The sequence below is a fragment of the Pipra filicauda genome, unplaced genomic scaffold (genome assembly GCF_003945595.2).
Source record: "Pipra filicauda isolate LSUMZ 115617 unplaced genomic scaffold, ASM394559v2 scaffold115_size4368891_pilon, whole genome shotgun sequence".
Lineage (NCBI taxonomy): Eukaryota > Metazoa > Chordata > Aves > Passeriformes > Pipridae > Pipra > Pipra filicauda.
The window spans coordinates 2,965,399-2,982,089 of NW_024103607.1; the positions used below are offsets into that span (position 1 = coordinate 2,965,399).

Sequence of the window (16,691 nt, forward strand, 5' to 3'; positions counted from 1 at the left end):
TTCTTCTACCAAATGCAACATGACTATATGATATGCTATTTAATAACTCAAAAAAATAGAATTAACTTGAATATATTATAGTAGATATTCATTGAGCATACTTCTATTCACAAGAAAAAGCGAGTAAAGAATCTATGTGTGGCTTTGCACTGAGAGATTAAAAAACATAGACCTGTGCAAGAACCTCCTCCTCTCCATCACTAACTCCAGGGAGACACAATATATTGCTTTTGGTGTAATGTATTTTTAGTCCTTAAATGAATAATGTGAATCAGTGTTAGGATATGATTGTATACAAAGATCAGACTCTCTAATTTAGTCCACAGAGACATAGCAGAAATGGGTCTTAAAGAAATCTTCCCAGGAAGAATGATTAATTAATAAGAAATTAGAATTCTATCAGTTTCATAGACATGACAGCAAAAAAAAGAATTTCAAGGAAGAATTTGAGGAATAACAATGGAAAGAGACATTTAAGGGAACTCTCTTACTGGTGAGTGGAGCAGACATCACATAAAAAAGGAAGGAACAAAAATAAGGAATTTGAAGCTATCAAACATGACTACATTTCCATGTATGCAGTACTTGCAGCGAATGTGTTTGTCTCCCTGGCACCACATGATGCTGATGGGACAAATCATGAATCTCATAAAAGAAAAAAACAAATTCCCATTTGGGCAGCCATTCTGATGCCCATATACGATACACACTGTGACCCTCATCACTGAAACACCACTGCCAGACCAAGGCAGGCTATTGGTGTTGGTGAAAATGAGGGACTCTGCCTTATGTAGCTATCTGGATGCCATCTCCTTCATTCAGGACTTCTCATAGTTCTTTAAGAGCTGCCCCTTCTTGACAGCTCCATAACCGAACATAAAAAGAGTCCTCTCTGAACTATCCAATAATTCTTTCAGGGTTCAAAGAAATTTTGAATAAAGCAATCAGGTATGCTGGGAGGCTCCCCAAAATGTTGGAGTTTTTTTCAAGGTATCATTATTCTGTCTGATTTTCTCGTGGAACGCCACTCTTACTCAAAGATAAGCCCAACTTTATGCTTATTTAAACAGACATAGATAAGCCATGTCTGCCAGTGTGGAAATACCTCAAATGAAGTTGTTCTAAAATAGGGTTGCAATATTTCTTTTTGGGGGATCTCCTAGTCAAAGCTATTTTTGAAGCACCACACAGGTGCGGGTAGCAGCACACAGAGCCTGGTATTTCCAGGAAGAGATGGATTTGCTTTGCATGCACTAAGTAATGTGGCAGAAGAAATCAATACATCAGACTGATGCCTCATTCCCAGATCATTGGGGCAGTATGTCTGCCCTGTCACATTTTTCACACTGTGATCCCAGTGCGTACATTCACAGTGGACATGCTGAGCAGGATGGGCCGAGTGATTACTCCACCCTGGTTTCTTTCAGCCTGGAAATCCTGGGTTAATATAAAAAGTCCTCCTGTTTCAACCAGACAAAAGTTTCCAGATGGAATAAAACAGGACACATCTGGGACAACCTGGATGTCAGACAGCCACAGAGCATTGACACATTTTAACTGTGAGCAATAACTTAGGCGCCCATGTCAGCAATCTAATTTCATTATGAAATCAATAGGAGAAATACATTGCTGATGGTTTTACTCTCTCTTTTTAAGGATTATTGCTTCTCCCACTTTGATGACATTCCCCATGATATATCCCCTTACAATCTCACAGAAGTGAATTATATCTCACGAATTACTTCAACTCTGTTTTCTTTCTATATATTTATATTAGTTCTCCTTTTAAAATGACAATTGCCATCTGTTATTTGCAGTTATTTTTGCAAATGTTATTCAAACTTATTCTCTCTCAGTTTTCTTTCTTTGATCCAACAGTTATTTCCTTCTTTTTCTGGAATTCTAGTGCTCCCACCAGAATATAACTTGGAAAAAAAGTAATTTTCGTTAGAGGCAGTTTAAACAAATATACTAAAGGGGCACCAATAAAGTAATCAAATCTTACAAAACTACTTGGGAAAAAGTGTGCTTTGGGAAAGACAAAAGAAAAAAAAACCAGCATTAGCAGAAGACATATTCTCTCTGAAGAGAAAAAAAAATAGAAGAATTATATTTTGGATTAAATGTATTTGCAGGGACAGAAAGGGAAAAGAAATCTGCAAACCTGGTTGAACTTCAGGTAGTTAATACTACTTACTTTTATTTAAGTCATGTGAATTCTCAAATCTACAATTCAGAGCAGTTCCAAAGTTATTTGAGGTCTTTAACATCACTGCCCAGCATATGCCAAAGAGTGCTAAGCATAACTGAGGCCTGATCTGCTCCATTTGGCTGTCTGTCCTAGCATTTCCCTTGGGGGATTTCTCTTCCTTAGTTCTTCAAGCCTTCAACCAGCATCCTCTCCTCTTGCCAGAGACATCATTTTCTCTCCCAGTTCTCAGATATCTTAAACATCCTCTTTCTTTTTCTTCCTCCCATTTGTTTTCCTGGTGAGAAACATCCGTCTCCCTAACAGCTAGCAGCAGCCTGCCAGGCAAGACGTTCAGTCAAACTCTCTGAGTTCCACTCTTTCTCTCTCCCTCCTTCCTGGCTTCCTCCTTAATGCCAGCGTCCCGTGGGGACGAGCCAGTGGGGAGCGACCAAGGAGAAGTATGGGTTTGTGACCGCTTCGGCCGTAGCACCGCTCAGGGCCGACGGACGACAGGCATAACCGGCGCCTGGGGCGGATGGCACCAGGGCAACGGACGGTATGTCTTAGCGAGCCTTTAGCTGATACCCGCGGTGCGGGATGGCTGTCAAACTCAGGAGCTCTGCTTCTCTCATTACAGGTGGAACTGTGACTTTTAAGACCTGGTCTCACAGACTCTAATAATTCATAGCAGGCTTTTTTAATCCAAGCTAATAAAACACTTCATAACATTAGCATGTTAATCTGTGTAACAAATAGGATAAGATTCAGTGTGGCAAACGGGATTACAATATAAAGAATATGACTGCCAGCAACCCACCTGCAATTACTTGGGGGCTGCTGCTTCACACAGACACCTACTTTGTTACTTTGCAAACACATTTGACCAGAGCTGTCACTGCAAGGAGCAAGCCCAACCCTCCTCCCACACCCAGCTGCCTGCTCCCAGTCTCATGCCAGCCCAAGTTTCTATGAATACAAGTGGTGATCTGATCCGGGATAAAGTTAGCTCTCACCCCTCTTCTCCTTTGGGGTCCTGATTAGTTTAAACAAGGAATTTTCCAATTCAGTTCACCACACAGCTACTACCCGGGCTGCCCAAGGGAAGGGAGCAGCATATGGGTAGAAAATAGGATAAATATTTGGTGGCAGTGCAGCTCAATTTTTCATGGAAACACGACCAAACTTCCCCCTTCACATTCACTATGGTGTTTCATCTCCTACACAGCCACAACCTTAGGAGTAGTTACTTTTGGGAAATTAGGCCTTCAAGCAGGTCAATTTACTCTTCCAAGATTCTCTGGGAAAACCAGAACGTGAAGATCCAAGCAGCCATGACCAGACTGCATCCACTAACTGAGGTATCTCAAACACCTCTTCAATATATCTCTATTTTACCACCACAGACTGCAGTCTACAATAAGAACTTGAAGGAGAATTAATTAGTTCACGCTTTAGCTAAAACTCAGGTATCATGCTACGCACACTCTAGCACAACTTCATAAAAAGGAGGGTCATACCACAAATGCCACTGTTTCATGTCAACTAATCCCAGTGATATCATTACTGATATAAAACATTTGCAGTATCACCAGCCTGCTCTGGTTTCAATAGCACGTGGTAATTTTATCATTCATTCAGCGCTACTCAGCAGAACAATGTTTGTATCTAAATGTGGCAAAGACAAGTAGCACATGACACTTGAGGTCCTCATTCTGTTCCTTCCCTGTGGGTCCCCAGGCTGACAGCTCTTGCTCAGACATGTTGTGGAAAGACCAACCATCCACACAGACTGACTGGCAAGCTCTACATGCCAACTGCAGCTGGAGTGCAAGATTATCATGTGTCACAACACCTGCTGCAAAAGTCCTACTGTTTCCTATTCCTTAATACAGTATACCATCTCACCACAAAGATGTAACCACATTGGATATCTATAATGAGTGTAAAGTCATAAAGTTGCAAACAGTAGGATTAAAATGTAAGTAGGATAGCTTTTGAAAAAATGTAATCAAGGTCCCACTTGTACATGACCACAGAGCCTTACCCACACTTTGTGGCTGACCAGTGAATGCGGCCACAAGCCAAGCCTTACCAATGTTAGTCTGCTCTATTTAGGCCTGATCCAAAGCCTACTTGCATTAATGACAATCTTTCCATGAAATTCGCCAACCTTTGTAAAAGGAAAATGTTGCACTTCCATATAGGTTTTCTCTCACTTCTTTCACATCCATGTGACAATGATGCAAGAGTTTAATCACTTCTGCTTTTTTCAACACTTCAGGTGGATAGCTACAACCACCTATATAGCACTTTAAACCTACTTTTGGATTTAACAGTTTCATTTAGTTTATTTATAAACATGCCTCTGATTTGTAAAAATAAGCTTCACGGTCCTCAGATGAGGTCTGTACTTAAGTGAACTTTTCCTCTGCAGGTTAACTTTTCCAAGGTACTCCGGTATCTACTGCACTGCATTTTTGGTGCTTTTCTTAAAAAATGAAGAAGTTGCTGTGTTTGTTTCATTATTGCTTTAACAAATTACCCAGTCTGAGCAAAATTAACAATTGACTACTTCAAACAACCTGACACTTGAAGCATTATGCTTCTCTGTTAAACATCATTTTGTTAAAGGCAGCAATCTGTAAGGCTTGCAGAGATTATTTGTTAGTTGTTTCTTTTAATAGAATGATATAGATAAGCCATCTGGCAAAGGAAAAGGCAGTTCCTCACTTTCTGGTACCAAGGAAACTGCTTTCTCTTTCTCTCTTCTCAGTAAAAGCCATAAGACCTTTTACTTACAGCATCCACTCTGACGGCTGACAGCACGACTTCCATCAGAATCAACAGAAGCCCCATATCCCTGCAGGGAAAGGTGAATAAGGACAACATTGTTTTAAGCTCGCACAAAACAAGCACGTGATAAAGCTCTACAGTTAAAGGTGACAATACGACTTTAAAAAAGTTATTTCCAAAAGCCTGCCGAGCGGAATTACTTACTGACAAAGGAAAATACGTGCACTGGGAAGCTGCGAGATGTCCATTTTCGCTCGTTCCCTTGCCGAGGGCTCGGCTCAGGGCTCCCTCCCGCCGGACGGTCGCCCCTACAAGGCAGAGAAGAGCCCGCTTGTAACGCCGCTCCCCCCGCCGGAGGTCTCCGGGTTCAGCGCCGCCGCTGCCAGGGCAGGGAGCGGCCCCTCCGCCCGGGCCGGGCCGGGCCGCTCCGATCCGGGGGAGAGCGGGGTGTTGCGCCGCTCCCCGCGCCGCACAGCCCCCCGCGGGGGCGCGGACCCCGACGGGCCGGGCAGAAGCAGAGCCAGCGCCCCCGGCCCTTCCCCGCCCCTCCCGCCGCCCGGCCCCGCGCCCGCTCCGCACCGCTGCGCTGCCGAGCCCTCCCGGCGGCCGCGGCCGTGTGCGCCGAGCAAGCGGCGCCTCCCCCCTCCGCCCGCGCCCCCCCGGCCCGCCAGCCACCCGCGGAGGGGAGGAGGAGGAGGAGGAACTGCGGACAGCGGGGAACAGGAGCGGGCGAGGTCCCCGCCCGGGGGAGGAGAGGGGGCTGCCACCGCCCATCGTTTACGGCGAGTCCTTCGCCCCCGAGGCATTGCAGGCTGCGCGGCCGCGACGGAGGGGAGAGGCGCGCATGTGGGGCCGGCCCCGCGGAGCCCCAGTGTGAGCCGCCGGCGCCCCGCTGCCCAGGGACCGACGGCGCGCAGCGGTGCGCGGCAGCATGCGGCTCTGGCTGGGCTTCGGGCTGCTGCTGAGCGCCGAGCTCAGCGCCGTCTCCGCCGCGGTGAGTACGCGGGGGAGACTCCTTCGGGCTGCGCCACCGGGTGCCCACGCGGGACCCTCTCACGGGGAGACGCGGGAAAGGGACGGGACGGGGCGGCGGCGCGGGGCCCTCGCTCTCGGGAAGGCGGAGCAGCCAGGTGGGCTGTGCGGGGATGCCCGGCTGCCCCGCCGCTGCCCCTCCGCGGGCGCGGAGCGGAACGGGCGGCACCGTGAGGGGCTGGCGGCGGGGTCCGGGCTGGGACGGGCCCCGCCGCGCTCTCCCTCTCCCACGGCTCGGCACAGAGCGCCGCTGGCTGGGGACGGAGTATAAAGCACGCACCCACACGGGACTTAAAAGTAGCGAGTTGTGTTTCCACGGTAAAAAAAAAAAAAAAAAAAAAAAAAAGGAAACGATAATAAAAAATCAGTGTTGGTCGCTTTGATTCAAAGTGCCGTGCGCGCTGCCTTTGACCCCCGCGACGGGCAGCAGGCTGGAGACCAGGAAGGATCCTAATGTTAATAGTTAAAGCTGAGTTTTGGCACCTTTCCCGATGGAGCCAGATTGTGGCACAGACTTGTAAAATCGAAAGCATGCAAGTAGTCTGAAAGTTTTGCTAAGGGAGCTAATTTTATCACTGAGATAATAGCTATTTGCTGTCCTTAAATTTTAAGGACTCTCTTTCCTGGCGCTCCTGAAGTATTTTGGCAGTTTCTTCTGTACCTCTAGGTAAAGGGCAGTTGACATAATAAATTGAAATATGTCATCTTTTTCTGTCTCCTTGTTTTCTTGCATGTGGTTAAGTTGATACTGTATTAGTGAAATTCAGGGGTGCAGAAAACTTGTTATTAGGCATAGACACGTGGATTTTTGTCATGCTTCCTTCTATAAATGTAAGATCTTGTATTAACATTTTAATAATTTTAATGGTTATGTTGCAACCTGCCCCTAAAGGCAAGGTAACTGAGGTTCTTGTTTATAATAGATCCTTTGGGACAGATTAGAGTGAAATGACACTAAATGAGCATTGATAATATATACGTGGCAGGCTTTCAGAACAATTTGGTTGCAATGGAAAGGAGGTATTTAGCCATTTTGGTTACGTGGTTATTATTATCTATAGTAGTATAACAATATAAAAGTATAAAGATATCGCTTACCAAAATATATAAGAACAAGAAATAAAGAAAGAGGGAGAAAGGATAAGAGTAGACAGTGGAGAGGAATGATATCACCACCCATGGATCTAGCAGTGAGACTTGATTGTTGCAGTTTTGATGTCTGTTGGTTGGAGTGATGGTTGCAGTCGTGGTCCTTTGGGTATGGGGAAAGCTGACAAAACATAGAGTTCAATGGGTTCAATATGTTCAGGTTTACATGGGAATGCCCAGGTACACCCACGCCCGGGGTGTACTGGGCGTGTACTGTCTGATACAGCACTATAGATCATATGCAGTCCTCTGGTGGAAGACCTGAGAAATGAGTCTGGGGGCACTCTGGGGGTCTTTGATGGTTTATGACACCTAAGACATGGCAGCTGCCTCTCAGTTAAGTGTAGTTGAGCCAGTTATGCCCCATGAAAAAGGTTGAATACCTTCAGGCCTACATGTGAATGTCCCAGTACTTCCGTGGAGCGGAGTTTTCACACCTGAGCCAGTTGTATGAGGGAGGACATTGGCATGATAAAAAGCATTATCCCACCTCACAGGATCCGCTGCTTATTTGCCTCTTCCTTTACCTGGCTCAAAACCCAACTTGTAGCTCTGGTGGTGGGTGTGCCCTCTGCATCTGGATGGTTACATGGTGCATCATGAGCAAAGCACCCTCCTGTTTTTGCAAATGGCTGATTGTGTGAGTCATTAACCATGAACATTTCAATTTCTCACAGGTTATTTTAAGCTTTTCTGCAGTTTCAGATGAAATTTAAGTTCTATGATGAGTTTTCGTACCTTTTTGTGGCTATGGGGATGGTATGTATGCCTTGAATCAGCTGAAGTGAGTGATACACTGAACTTTTGATGTCTTATCTGTTGCTCCTAGGCTGATAATATCAAGCTTACTGTTGTTGCAGTAAATCACTCAGTGGTGAACCTCTTAGGAGATTCACCCGTCATCACTTGGCATTAAGCTGATTAAACTGTATTCCTTTCAGGTTATAATTAATTTTAATTAATTAGAATATTTTGAAGTATGTGATTCACATTCGAGTTCTGAATTTGGTACTTCTAGAGGTATAAATACCTATTTGTGAGATACGTTCCCATCTTATGCTGTAAAGTGAAATCATTGGGTAAACCGTGGTGTCAATCAAAGACAGAAAACTATAGGTAGGTAAGAGGTGCTTATTAAAAGAAGATACAAACTTTAATATCAATTATACAGTTTCAGGTCTTATGGAGCAACTCTGATGAGGCTCTGTTCTAGAAGTGTCCTGTATGTGCTGGATAAATTGTTTTATTAAAATCAAGTTTCCTTAAAATGTAACCTGGAGCTGTTAATTATATTATGAAGCTATTCCCATAGTTGACTGTTCTTTATGTGTTGAGCTGACTGTGGATTTACAGTTCCTTAGCAGTACCACCAGGAAACACAAGTATGTTGTGGAAGTTGACCTCCTTGCAGTTTTGTTGCCTTAGGTAAACTTTCAGCTGTACAGGGGTGGCCCTTCAGTCAAACTTATGGCATTTTCCCCAACTCCACATTGTTACCTGTCACTAGCAACCATTCAAAAGGTGATGGAGGCTGCTGTTGGCCTGCACTATACCACATATGGGTGGTGGTCGAGGGGCTTATCTTTGGAGATTCTTGAGCCGGGCTGATGCCTCTACATGATTGTGGCTGGGTGGTGTGAAGCACTGTACACCTGGGCAGGACCTCTTCTGCTTTTGGAGAACTCGAAGAGCTGACTGAGTGCTCACATTGTCCTCAGATGAACTTGTTCCCACTGTTTACGTTTAAAGAGTAGTTGTATTAGCAGAGGACTGTGTGATAGGCAAGGTTGTATGCAGTACTCTCTGCAATAGGCTGAATGGAGCAGCCACTTTTCTCCAGAAAAAAAGAATGGTGCTTGATTCTTCCTTCCTTCCTTCTTTCTCTAAAATAGCTTATATTAGCTAGATCTTTTTTTAATGGCACTTGTGCAGCCACAGTCTTCCAAATTTCCCTGTGGCCTTCATCACAGAATTGCTGAGGCTGGTGGGTACCTTGAAGATCATCAAATTGAACTCCCTGCTCAGAGCAGGGCCAGCTACAGCAGAATGCTCAAGGCTGTGTCCCACTGAGTTTTCAATATCTCCAAGGATGGAGACTGCTCAACCCCCCTAGGTACCTGTGCAGGGCTCAGTCACCCTCATAGTAAATGTTTCTTCATATGTGCATTATGATTGGGCAGGGTAACTAACTGAGACTTGAGACCATGCCTGTGAACGCAAGCAAACGTAGCAGAAGCAGCTCATGCGCTGTTGTTGTTGGTGATTCTGCAGTCTGTCAAGGCTGACAGAGTGAAAAATTGCTTTTATCTCTGACATATCTGTGATTAAATACATACAAGGAGATTTGGAAGGACTGCTCTCACAGAGGCATTTGACGTAGCAAAGCCAGCCTTGAGGCAGTTGCTCTCAGGATCACGTGCCTCAGTACAGAAAGAGGGAGCTTCTCTGTTGCAGCTCCCATTGGTTTTAATGGGACACTATAAAATGTATCCAGATGTGACATTGGAAGTTTAGTAATTTTTTTTATGTTCACCAATTATAATTAAAATATTACTTATAGCTAATCTGTTCTACATTATTCTCAGGAGATTTGTTTTCAAATTACAGTGAGAGCAGAGTGGAAGACAGGGCAATAGATTAAGATGTTTCCAGGTCAGGCTGAGAGACTGCTCCCACGAGACAGTTACAGGAGAAGCTTGTTTTGATGGATCTCTGCAGGGGCTCTCATTTCTGACACTCTTCAGCCTGCTATTTCCTTTGGAGAACGTCTGTTTCCTAACATTAGTACTGCTTGGTTGAGAGATGACAATGCCATTGAAAACCTGGTATCAGGCTTCGGCACCTTGTTGATGCTGCTGCAGCGCCAGTCCCTGTGCTTTCCGCAGTGGAGAAAGATCTTCCAGCTGCGCTTGAGTTGCCTTCCACACAAGTGGGCTGGTGCCACGTAACACTAGTGGAATGGAGATGTCTTGGCCACCACTGCTCAGCAGTGGGCTTAGCGTTCTCTCCAAGTTCCCAGTCCATCTCCCTTTCCACTTTTAGTCTTGCCAAAATGCATGCTGGGACAGAGCTTGAGAACAAGCTCTGTTGAGCTAATAGGGAGAGGTGCTTCATAACAGTGATAAAAGCATGCATAATTTTTTCCACAAGGGCAGTGCTGATTCCACCAGTGCTATTTGAGCTGAGTATGTGGTGGCAGCTGGGGATACACTGATGGGAGGCCAGGAGGTTCCTATCCCTGGATAAACCCTGTCTGGGGAGCGGTGCCCTGTACACGGCCAGGCAGAGGCAGCTCTGTTGTATTGTCCTTATGCCTTCCTCGTGTCACCTCTCCTGTTTTTACGTCATATTTGGGGATTCAGTCTGATATATGCAATTCTAGGTCAAAAGCAGAAAGAATATAATTGCTTCCAACTAATCTGAACAATTTTCAATTCTCTTTTCATTAAAAACATGATTTACTGAGATGAAGATGTACAGGGCACATAAACCAAGAACAAATAAAAAGAATGACCTGGGCTTTTAGCATGTGGCTGAAGAGAAGTAATAAGAATGAGTCTAAATAATTGGCAGCCCTTCATTAGTAAAAACACAAGTGAAGTAAGGCAGAGTGGGGCAACTGCCTTCTGCAGCTGTTCATGTCTAGGGCTGCCACTGTCTTTGGTGCTGAGACATCTGTACCCTGAGGCCATTTGACATCCTTGTCCCTGAATGTCCTCAAGGGTTTGTCAATACCAAGAGCATGTTTAACAAACCCTGGCAAGTCTTAATTCAGGAGAGACATGATCATTTCAATTCCATAAATATGGCCAGAAGGGGAGACCCAAATGATTGCCAGTAAGTCAAGCACCTGTCAGGTTAGAAGGCTTCAGAGAAAAATGGGAAATCAGTTTGGTGAAGAAGAGAAGTGCAGCACTCCCGTTTTCTCCAGTTAGAGCAACAGTAGTGGGTCATTCTGTTAGAGCACGTCAGTAAGGGGTATGAGACCTAGGGTAGCTGAGGGTGCACCAGAGAGAGTCATGAGAGCTTGGGCAGGAGTGTGGCCTTCCAGCCTGTGGTGAGGAGTGCTTGCTGGGGAAGTGGTGATCATGGGTTCACCTCTCCAATCACAGCAGTGGGAGTCATTTACTCAATATATATCTACACAGCAAAATGCATGGGTGCTTCTGGGGATGAGGGGTCAGGCCTGGTGACTCCTTGCTCCCAGAGGAATGTCTTTATCCCTGCTGTCCTTCCTAACATCTTCCTCTCTCCCTCTGGCCACCTTTTCTACAGCATCATGGCACAGGGTGCTGGAGACAGGAGAGAAGGACAGGCTGTTTTCTGTGTTCATGGACCATCACCCCAAGTAGCACAGTTTCTGCTTCTGTTTGTATCAAATGCCTGCAGGACTACTGCAGCGTTTCATTGCAGCTTGTCTGCTTGGTGTATATAATCCTGGGATATCCTTAGGTTACACACTGCCTGAGGTTATGCTGGATGTATATTCTGTCAGTTGCCTTGATTATATAGAGCAATGTAGGACGGCTCCTGTAGGCAACTAAGACGATTGTTCTAAAATGTCAGAAACCATCTTTAGGATAGGCTTATGAATATTGTTCTTTTTATAGAACTAGACTAAACAAAGGAAGATTCAACAACCTTAACAGGAGAATAAATTGACTTGCTTCATTCAGTGTTTAAAAGTTACATGGTGTGCCCTTCCCAGTATTTCCGTTGACATTCCCAGCACAAAGGCCCTTAACACCTTACAAGATTTGATCAAAGGGAAGAATTTGGGTATGGGCTATGACCTGAATGGAAGAGCAACCTGTGACTTTACAGAGTAGTTGAAGGTGTGAAGTACTGCTGCAATTTCATGATGCTTGTGGGAAAATAAATTTTTGACTTATCTGGGTTGTGACTGGCTGTAATTACTCTTGTTGATTTAATACATCAGAAAAGTATGTGGCATTAGCCCTCCAAGGGCCTTTATATAGCAGTGTCTTGGACAATGTGAAAGTAAGATACAGAACAAGTTAAAACATTGTCAGTATGTCAATTAATACCATAATGCCATTGTAATCTGAAGTGAGTTGCAGTAAAGAAAAAGACAGATATATTCTTCACAAAGTATATAAGTAGACAGTGCAAAAAACCAGTCCGTTTGTACTCTCTGACATGTATAAACAGGTAAAGGATCAAAAAACTGTTTGTTAAATCTTCCTTTATCTCTGACATGTTCTCTTACAGAAGGAGGAGTTTGGATAAACCTTCTAAATTGAAAAAGAAAAGTATAGTGTATATATTTAAAAGCACTTCAGCTTCCAGTCCCTTGTACTTCTGCTATATTCTGTTCAGCTCAAGGTTCACTTATTACCATTTTGATTGATTTAATATCTCAAATATGTATTTTTTTAGGAAACCTCTTACATTCCGCCTGTTTTCATTGTATTTCCGACACGGGCAAAAACATTGTAAGCCTTAATGTTATGTTAGCTCTTCTTATCTTAGGTGATTGTGTGGTGGTGGTAGGAAATATCCCTTTTCACCTCTGATTTGCCGAGTTATCAAGCATTTGAAAACTTGTACTTATGAGTTTCAATAAGAATTGTAGTCCCGCTTTTATACCTGTGCTGGGGTGTTTCAGTGACATCACTGCAATTCTGGTGCAAGGTGCTGAGGAATGGTTGCAGGCAGCAGGTGCTGTGGGAGCTGGCAGCTTGGGAGTCTGCTCAGGTGGAGATGAGTCAGCCTAGCCTCACAGCCTACAAAAAAACTTGCCTTACAGTCGCATAATTTAAAAAAAAAAAAAAGTCCAAAAATGAAATGAGGGAAGCCAGAGAAGACTGGAAAAGAATGGGTGTCCTTTTTTTTCCCGTTACCTTCATGTCAAAGGAGTGCTGTTCTCACACGTGTTCTGAAATAAATGGCAGAAGATTTTTCATCTATGTGCCAACTTAATTCATACAAACTGTTACTGTGTTTTTAGCAAAGTTATTCAGGTACTTTTATGGAATTTCATATAGGCTGAAGGGTTTCTTTGGGTGGATCCAAGAGAATTACTAAACATCCTCTGTTCCCTTCCTTTCCTCTGCCTTTTCTCTCTGTGTGCTCCTGCTGCCTTCACCTTTACTGCTGCTGGCAGACAGCCTCTTGCAGGGTCTGAGGAAGGGTGTGCTTCTTCAACAGAACAATGTGAAGGACAAAATACAAAGTGCTGTCAAGTGCATAGAGTAAACAAATTGCAAAGTAATAACTAATTTTCTTTCATCTTTTTGTTTCTTTCATCTGCTAGTAGCAGTGACAAAGACAGCATTTTGATATGAAAGTTTTCAAGACAGCTGAGAGAGAACCAGTGGAAGAAATTATCAAAGTTATAAAATAAATACAAGAATTAGTGTAATACACTGGGTTTGGTAGGAAATACTAGACTGTTTTAATTAAAAATCTATTGAGTTAGGTCACAATGCTTTTTTGCATTCAAAAGAGATGTAGTCTTTATAGATTAAGCATGGTACGTAGTATCCATTGTCCTGTCTGTAGATAACAATGTACACCTTAAAGAACATTTCAAATGCTACAACTGGGAAGCAGAAATAAGTTTTTAGATAAAGTCTGTTACCCCAGGGGAGAACCCTGCTCAGCTGTTCAAGTGGGAGCAGAAGAGATGTGCTGAACAGCTCGAGTTTGCAAACTGTGCTTCAGCTCCGAATTGAGATAAGATGAAAGCCACAGATCAGGTCTAGATGTTGAACTTTCTTGAAAGGTGCTAGAAGTCTGGTAGTGTTCCCTAGCATTTGCTAGAGGAAAATTATTTGAGGCAACTAACATTTTTCTCCTCTACCACCTTTAAACACCAGTGTCCAGCCTTTTCTCTGCCTGTGTTTGTCTCAGCTGCTGTCGGATTTATAATCTCTCTGGCTACATGTGGTTTCACCAAAATGCTCAACCTTTCTTCTAGTCATGGTACCCTCTCATATATCTTCTGTTCATGAGGATGTTTTCTTAACACTAGGGCATGAACCTGGTAGAGCATTTCTAAATGGTTTAGTGGATGAAATTGTTCTAATTCATCAAAATAATCAATGCCATTTTTACATGAGGATTATTGCTATAGATATTCTTGTTGGGAATTCACAGTGAAGTATGTCATCTTTCATACAAATAATCACTAACTTAGGGGAAAATATATTGTTTTATTAGCTGGTTCTATTTTAATAGATGATTTATAGACTACTTAGTCTAGTATACAGAAATCAGAATGAGAAAGTTTGTTTCTTTTTTCCTTTATCGTGACAAATGTTTCAATTGTAGCTAAGGGATAAAATAAATTAGCCCATTTTCACTGGATAGCTATGTGTTGACTGGATATTGTAAGTCTTTTGGTCTCATTAGTCTAGTTGTTTATCTAGCTGAAGAAAACTTGTTTTCTAGTCTACTGAAGACTTCTGTTGAAATATTTCTTAATCTAAAAGCATTGAAACAAATCCTAAGATTGTAATGAAAGCCAAATAAGGCTGAAAAATTATGCTGGTATGAACTTATGGGGCTGTAAAGAATTAGAACAAAAGTTTGAAGAAAAATTAGTACATTAATTGTTTGTATTCTTAGTGCACATATTAAGAGAAAAATCAGCTAAGTGAGGGTAGATTCAAGCATTCCAGGAATTTTCGTATTGTACTTGAAGCTCTGTCCCTTTTATGGCAATGGTAAGTCAGTTATCTGCTAGCAGAATAAAAAAGGATAAATCCTGGCTGCTGTAAAACCAAGATACATGTGAAAGCACTAATTGTGGCCAAAACTCAAAAGATTTTTTAACTGTAAATACATGTCTTTTCACAGTTTGTAAGAATAGGCAAGGAAGACTAAAACTACGTAAATGCTTGTAATATAACAGCTTCGCTTGAGAAAAGTATAAGTAATTTTTTTTTTTAAACTCTCCTTTTTTTTTTTTTTATTTAGCTGAAGTGTATTGACTGGGGCTGTATCTTTGTTAAGAACAGCTGCAGTTTTTGGAATCAATGTGGAAATATTTAGAGAAAAGCAGGGAACAGCAAGCAGTGTAAATGAAAGTGAGAAGCAAGGAGAAAGTTTAACATTATCCTAGGAAGTCTGTGTTCTCACCCTTCTTTTTTCAAATGGCACAGTGATTCTGAGGATTCAAGGCTGCATGACACATCCCAAGGGGTCAGAGTAGAAACCAGGGTAAAAAACCAGGGCAAGAAGCATCCCAGAAGCCGGGGGTTATAAGAGATTGTAAAAATCTGATATTACAAACAGAAAAAGTTGGGAAAGGACTTAGTGCTAGAGCCCTACACTTACAGTTATGCTTAGCTGGACAACAACTGTGGGAGCTGGCTCTGGCCCCTGCCACCAGTTGCGAGGACCCTCCAGCTGGCAGTCTCAGCCTGGAAGGGGTTGTTCCTGTGATCATTGCTGGTAAATCCCAGCTGGGAGAAGACTTGGACATGGCTTCTGGTGCCGTTAATTCTTATGCAATGTAATCCTACTGTCTGTGACTTTCTATTGCTATTTTAAAACTTACTTCCCAGTTTGGACCGTGGTGATCCAGCAAATGTTGCACCAGTGCCTAAAGTCATTGGGTTAAATAATGTCTCGGCTCATGTCCTTGTGAATGCCAAAATAATAGCTCAAATCATGCAGAAAAATAGATCCATCTTGCTGGGGACATGCCTTTGAAAATGTGCTCTGATTCACACGGGTCAGACAAACAGTGGATGCTGATTTCTGATGCATTTTCCAGGAATTATGTGCTTGGTTGGGACAGAGCTTGTAATCATAAATGGACTGGATGCGTCATGAGTATAGAAAAGCTTTGAATGGTAGCCCCTGAGATGTGCAGGCAGGCAACTGCTGACCTAGCAGTGATTCTAGCTCATTGCTCTCTGTCCTGTCAGGTGCAGAGTCATTTCCTCAAAGTTACTAATAATTTCAACTTCTATTTAATTGAGTTTTAGAGTAGTCAAAGGTGCTAGGGATGTGGAAGACTTTTTTCCAGAGTATCATGAAATGGAGACCCAAGAAGATAATGGTGACAGGGCAAAGCCAGAAAACTGCATGGGTCAAAAATGAGGAAGATTGTTTTGTGAGGATCCTTCTGTGTGCCATCATTATAAGAATCACGTTTTCTTCTTAGTGTCTTCAAATAAAATCTTTTAAGGAACAAGCCTAGGAAGCGATTGCCTTATACCCATTTGTGTTGCCACAGCCTTTGCGAAGGTATCGTACAGACCTACTAAAAGGTGTTTGTTCTAAATGCCTTCCTTGCATTCAAAAGCACTTTCTCACTGTTACCACAAGAGCTGCTGGTACTGGAATGGACTTGGCAGTGTGAAAGCCAGAGGAGAAAGTCTCTTCAATCTTCTAGTCACACTACTCCTGGATGCTGCCAGGTCTGCAGAAAGTACAACTGTGCAAAATGCATATAGGATATTATCAAGACTAACTGACCCTATGTTAAGGCCTGAGATGGCATATACATGGTCCCTGTGTAGCTGGCATATTATGGTTTTGGTCTAGAGTT

The 16,691-nt window shown here is 43.2% G+C and overlaps 2 protein-coding genes across 3 annotated transcripts in view; one reads left to right on the forward strand and one right to left on the reverse strand.

The window, feature by feature from the left end:
- The window catches only part of COL4A2 (collagen type IV alpha 2 chain), a 144,676-nt gene extending 138,643 nt beyond the window's left edge, over window positions 1–6,033 (reverse strand). Inside the window, exons 1-3 of one of the 2 annotated variants that reach the window (XM_027743487.2) lie at window positions 5,564–6,033; window positions 5,189–5,292; window positions 4,991–5,051 (exon numbers count right to left, since the gene is read on the reverse strand). In XM_027743487.2, coding sequence (XP_027599288.1) covers window positions 4,991–5,051; window positions 5,189–5,232 — 105 coding nt within the window. In that variant the 5' untranslated portion in view covers window positions 5,233–5,292; window positions 5,564–6,033. Of the gene's footprint in view, window positions 1–4,990; window positions 5,052–5,188; window positions 5,444–5,563 lie in introns of those variants that run through there. The other variant, XM_027743488.2, reaches the window with a different exon arrangement.
- The window catches only part of COL4A1 (collagen type IV alpha 1 chain), a 128,138-nt gene continuing 117,018 nt past the window's right edge, over window positions 5,572–16,691 (forward strand). The window contains exon 1 of the mRNA XM_027743491.2: window positions 5,572–5,978. Coding sequence (XP_027599292.1) covers window positions 5,916–5,978 — 63 coding nt within the window. The 5' untranslated portion in view covers window positions 5,572–5,915. The remainder of the gene's footprint in view (window positions 5,979–16,691) is intronic.